The 6000-nt window shown below is 40.4% G+C and overlaps 1 protein-coding gene across 6 annotated transcripts in view; it reads right to left on the reverse strand.

The window, feature by feature from the left end:
• LOC108706826 (pro-neuregulin-1, membrane-bound isoform-like) overlaps positions 1 to 4999 on the reverse strand; it is a 516025-nt gene extending 511026 nt beyond the window's left edge. For all 6 annotated transcript variants that reach the window (XM_041579862.1, XM_041579861.1, XM_041579860.1 and 3 more), the window contains exon 1: positions 3263 to 4999. In XM_041579862.1, coding sequence (XP_041435796.1) covers positions 3263 to 4283 — 1021 coding nt within the window. In that variant the 5' untranslated portion in view covers positions 4284 to 4999. The remainder of the gene's footprint in view (positions 1 to 3262) is intronic.
• Positions 5000 to 6000: the final 1001 nt, after the last annotated feature.

The raw sequence follows: 6000 nt of genomic DNA on the forward strand, positions 1-6000 counted from the left end.
TAACAATCCCTGTCCCTACAGCAGACCCAGTAGATTGAGGGGCCTAGAAGTAGTACATATCCTGTAGGGAGCACTGACATCTACAAAATAAAGGTTATGGGCAACACTTGAAAGTTTTTGCTGATTTACTGATCTGATTATCAGCACCACATCCTCCCTACAACCCAACAGTGACAGGTTTATGTTTCATACAGAACTAGACCCAGCAGTAACAAAAAATCGGCTCGGTTTATTCATAGAAAAATGTAAATGACATACACAAAAAATGCAACTTAACCAAAAATGTTCATGTAGACAACACTGCACTATATTGTATTCTAATAGTATAATGTCCAGTACTATTAAACCTATACCTTCTAGCAGAGTTAATGCATATTATTTTGTATATTTGCAGCTAGATGATGATGAGAATATATATAAAAATATGCTTCATCATTTTCATTTGCCATAAAAATGCCATAAGACCTGCTCACCAGCAATGTTTTCAGAAAATAAATGCTTCCCATGGATCTCAAGCTGCTAAACTACATACCCCAGGATACTCTAGCAGCCAGTGGGTAGTTTAGAGACAGCCAGAAATATTCTTAAACATCCCTGATTATACAGTACCTTAGTACAATGTGTTAAATCAAACAAATACCTCAGTTCAGTCATAAGAGAATGATAATACAGGTACGGGACCTGTTATCCAGAATGCTCGGGACCTGGGGTTTTCCGGATAACGGATCTTTCCGTAATTTGGGTCTTCATGCCTTAAGTCTACTAGAAATTAATTTAAACATTAAATAAACCCAATAGGCTGGTTTTGCTTCCAATAAGGATTAATTATATCTTAGTTGGGATCAAGTACAAGCTACTGTTTTATTATTACAGAGAAAAAGGAAATCATTTTTAAAAATTTGGATTATTTGGATAAAATGGAGTCTATGGGAGACAGCCATTCCATAATTCTGAGCTTTCTGGATATCGGGTTTCCGCATAAGGTATCCTATACCTGTACTTCCAATGCGAAATATTATCTAGGGTCATACACACTGTTGCCTGTGTTCTTTCTTAGCACTGATTATTTTGTATTAGCTTTTTACTGTGTACTCTATGCTGCCAGTATTAAAAAAAACACTATTCTTTTGGATTTTTATCATCACGTAAACAATTTGCCCCAACTGGATAGAATAATGGCAAGAACTAACAGCAATTGTGGACATATGCCCTATAGAAAAACTGCTGCATTTAATTTCAATCCATTCATTACTTTTAGAAAAAAAATGGAGCACAAACAAAATAACAATTTGAATCCAAAAATACTCCAGTCAATGTCAGATGGTCCCTTTAACCTTTGGAACATGTGCATTGCCTTTATGGTTCTTAAAAATTTTGGGCTTTTAATGGTGGTTTTTGTTCGATAATCCAAATAATTAGAGTTTTCTGGGTGTCAATTCGAAAACGTTTTATGATTTGATCGTCAATTGAAAAAGTTGCATGATTTGAATAGCCGCTCATATTTGTGTTGCAAAATCAAGTTATAGTAGTTTTATATAGCATATGAACTAATGACATACATGTATGTGTTGGTTAACTGTGTGGTAGCACCAAACCTTAATGCCCCATTATTTTAGTCCACTGCATATTCTCTTTATTGACCTTTAAATGACACAACCCTATTTCAGAGGCCCATTTATATTATTTCCATGAGAAAAACTTATCTCGTGATTTATCTTCTATTAGTATTTATCATTTTTGACATAAACACAAGATAGATGATCAGTAAAGATATATATCCAAACATATATAAATAACCAATCAATCATAAAAGATCATAAAAGTAAATAAAAAGCTTGGCTCCTTAAGGCAATATAATATAATAATTTATATCTAAATAAGGATATAGCAATAACAATCTCTATCTGCTTGTAGGAACCAAAACAACATTTAATAGACGCTTAATGGATACTTTAGCCATCAATTCTATTTTTCATGTGAAATATGTATGGAGTGTTGGGTTATATAACGTAAATATAAGTAAAAGTTTATTTTTTCTGTGCTAGCAAGCTGTATAATTCGAAGACTTCGCTGCTGTTATTTTGCCATAATATTTTCATTAGTTTGTAAGTATGAATAAACTACAACCAGGTCTATGTTCAGTATATACACACATACTGTATATATATATTGTAAAAGATAAATAAAATGCTGCATAGATAAAAACATTATTGTCATTCACTTATTAACCTACACCTATAGTTCTTGTGTTGGTACCCCTGTATATTATTGTTATTTTGCAAATACACAGAGCTTACTACAGTACATATGATATACATTATTTGACAGTAAGAAACCAGGAAGAAAAGAAACATAATTTTTTGTCAATATTCCAAAATCTCTGCTTGCCAAACAACATGTTGAGTTTTTATGTTTGCTATTAAGTGAGGTCCCTGAAGGGTATTTTCTGTGTTTTACACTGACATCTATACGCTAGAGCCTGGTAATCCCTACTCGTACTGACACTTTTCAGCACCTCACTTACTGAACAGCTCACACCAGCCAACAGGACTGTCTAATGCTCAAGACTCCAGCACCTTATTCTCATCTTTGTCACAGGAATGGCTTTATGTTTTAACATTTTTATATATCTCATTTGTCCTTTGGGTGTAATGAAAGCTATATTACTCAATACAATGCTTTATCAGAGACACAGAATGCCATAGTGTTTGGTGTTATCTGCTTTGTGAAACTTAAATATAAATTCAAAAGAATATCGATATCATATCAAACTACAAATAATCTTGTAGGATGCATATACAATGCCAGATTCATCCAATCAGGGAGAAGCCCACTGCACTTATGACAAGCAAGCTTCATCCTATAACAGTGGCTCAGGCATTGCATGAAAAGTACTACTTACAGGACTCAGATCCTTTGCTTCCCAAAGAACACACTGGTGCCTGCTACATGCAAAGCAATGCAACAACAAGAACAACTGCAATCGAAGCCTCTTTTAAGGTGAGAAAACTTCCAAATGTGTGAAATATAAAGTTCTCATCACTTCCCACACAGAAGTAGCACAAGTATCCAAGAAATGAAGCAGTTATTTAGATACATGTCCAACACCAACAAATAACAAGCTGAGCATGAAAGAATTCAACATTGCTATCCTGTTGCAAGGTTGTCAGCACTGTATCAACAATGTGCTAAACTTGAAAGGAAAACAGACACTGTGCATCATTTTGAACCCACAAGTGAAACTTAATACAACAAGACTTACCACATCCCCTGCAGAGCACCCTGCCAACATCCTTCTTCAGGTTCCTGCCAGTCTCTAGGGGTGGAAAGGTGGTTCTGAAGACAGAACTGCTGTTGGTGGGATCCATGAAGAATATGTACCTGCTGTCCTCCTTCAGCTTCAGGCAACTGGAAGCGAAATATCCCAACACTGTTATAAGGGAGTCCTTGGCCAAACTGCCTGTTTTTACAGCCCACACCTGGTGCACTTTAACCAAGTAAGATTCAGGGCCACTTGAGACGGCAGACTTTGTCGGACTGGCGATTGTAACAAAGTCAGAAGCAGCACCAGTAGGGACTGTTGCAATTGTAGTAGTGGCAGTGGCTGAAAATGGTGTTATCCAGCTTGTTGCAGGGACTTGTTCTTCCCTGAATGTGGTGCTCACCACCGATGAAGGCAATTCCTTGTCTGTTTCTCCTTTCACCTGCTCTCTGGCCAGATGTCCTCTTCCCCTGTGGGATGTAACAGACTCCAGCTCCTGTATCCCCTTCTTCCTGCGCTCTTCTGCTCCTTGCTGTTGCTGCACTTTGCCTTCGATCACTACCTTGGAGCGCTGGGCCAGCTCCTGCACAGAACCAACAGTGGGGGAAGAGTAGCACCCAGGTGCAGCTGCGCCGAAAGGAAGCACCCTGCCACCGGCACCTGCTGCAAGAGCAGCCACAAGCGCCCCACCAGCTACCACTGCAGCAGGGAGAGGAGGAGTCGCCGAATGAGAAGCTGCTGCTGCTGCAGCACCAGAAGCACCAACAGCATTACCAGGAGCACCGGTTACTGCAGCAGTAGCACCTGCACCTCCAGCAGTAGAAGACGAGGAGGAAGAGGAGGAAGCAGTCACTGCAGCCGAGGTCCACAGGAAAAACAGGAGAGCTCCGTAGCAACAACCCCAACAGTAAGAGCAGCCACCACCTGCAAGAGCAGAGCCCGGGCCAGGCAGCAAACAAGGGCTAAATCCAGCAGCTAGAGACGTAGAGGAGGAAGAACAAGATGTGTATTGCAATCTCATGGTAAGCTGACTGTCCGGCTGGCTCCCCTCTTCTCTCAGCTTGCGGCCCCCTGGATCCCTCTTTCCCCCCACCCCCGTGGTGGGCTTCTTGTTAGTGTAGCAATAGGTATCACTGGGTAAAGGGGTTTCTCTTTTTTTAGGGAGGGGGTAGTGGAGGTTATTTGTTGGCGCAGCAACAAGAGGTTGATGGGGCGGAGGTTTTGCAGGACCCAGTAGACCTGAGGTGATGATGATGAGAAGAGCAAGGGAGGGGGGAGAATTAGGGTATAGCCTATTTCCAAAAGGCAAGAGGAAAACAAAATGAAGAATAATCAATTGTTGGTTTTTAAAGAAGGCAATGCTGTGGCCAAATACTGGCGATTCTGCATGGAGGAGGAGGATGAGAAGATCCTATTGCTGAATGGTTTAACAAGACCAAACCTCCTGTGTGAAGTGAAGGGATGTGCTGCGGCTGCTGCTACAGACTGTGAGAGGCAGCGACACACAAACGTACACACACACACGCACACACACAGACAAGCCAGGAGGAGGAGGAGTTGCGTCCTGATCATCGCTCCCTAAAGCCATGTGTGCTGTCAATACTGTTTCCAACCAGGCTTTCACTTTCCATTTTCACCAATATTTCAGTAAATGTCACTAGTCTTGTGCCTTTTAATCTCTCCCCCATCCTACGTGCTATAATATCACGAGACTTTCTTTCCTCAACAGCAGACGAGTTTGGGTTACCCAGTCTATTCATCAGCTGCATTACAAGAACGTATGTTCCAGCTGACTGGCTTGGCAGAGCTGCAGACTATGATGCGTGTGACTCCCAGTAAAATCATGTCCTATATTTCTCTTCTTGTTAGATTCCATCTATTCATTGAAAATAGGGTGCACCTTGGGCAGTTGGATAGTCACATTCACCTGTACCTAGTAAAGGTGATTTAGGACAACTTCCATTGGATCAATGTCTTGCTTGGCACTCTCTCACATCATAAACTTTTAAAAATGTATTGCACAAACCATTGCCCTATGCCTGCTAGGAGTGATTGATACAAACCTGCAGGCCGTCACTTTGTACTGAAACAGCCATTAAAATAGATCTTGAGCAGCATACCGGTTACAAATCACATTTAGGGGCAGATTTACATAGGGTCGAATATCGAGGGTTAATTAACCCTTGATATTCAACTGCTGAATGTAAATCCTTCGACTTTGAATATCGAAGTTGAGGATTTACCGCAAATAGTTCGATCGAATGATTAAATCCTTCGAGTCATTCGATTCGAAGGATTTTAATCCATCGATCGAACGATTTTTCTTCAACCTAAAAAACATTAGAAAGCCTATGGGGACCTTCCCCTTAGGCTAACATTGCACTTCGGTAGGTTTTAGGTGGCGAAGAAGGGGGTCGAAGTTTTTTTTTTAAATCGTTCGAAATTCGAAGATTTTTTTATTCTATTCCTTCACTTGAGCTAAGTAAATGGGCCCCTAATTGTATTAGGTGGGGCTACACAAAGGCATATATATATATATATATATATAAAAGCCATAGGGTCGGTGCACACAGAACACAAAATGGATGCCTAGGTGCTGGAGCAATTGAACATTGTATGGAAGTAACAAAAAGGGTCCGCACACACAGGACTTGAGTGAGAAAATAAGTTGGTCGTTTATTCAACGTTTCGGCCCAGTCACATGAGCCGTCACTTCCTGAAGACGGCTCATGTGACTG

This window comes from Xenopus laevis, chromosome 1S (assembly GCF_017654675.1).
Source record: "Xenopus laevis strain J_2021 chromosome 1S, Xenopus_laevis_v10.1, whole genome shotgun sequence".
Taxonomy (NCBI): Eukaryota; Metazoa; Chordata; class Amphibia; order Anura; family Pipidae; genus Xenopus; species Xenopus laevis.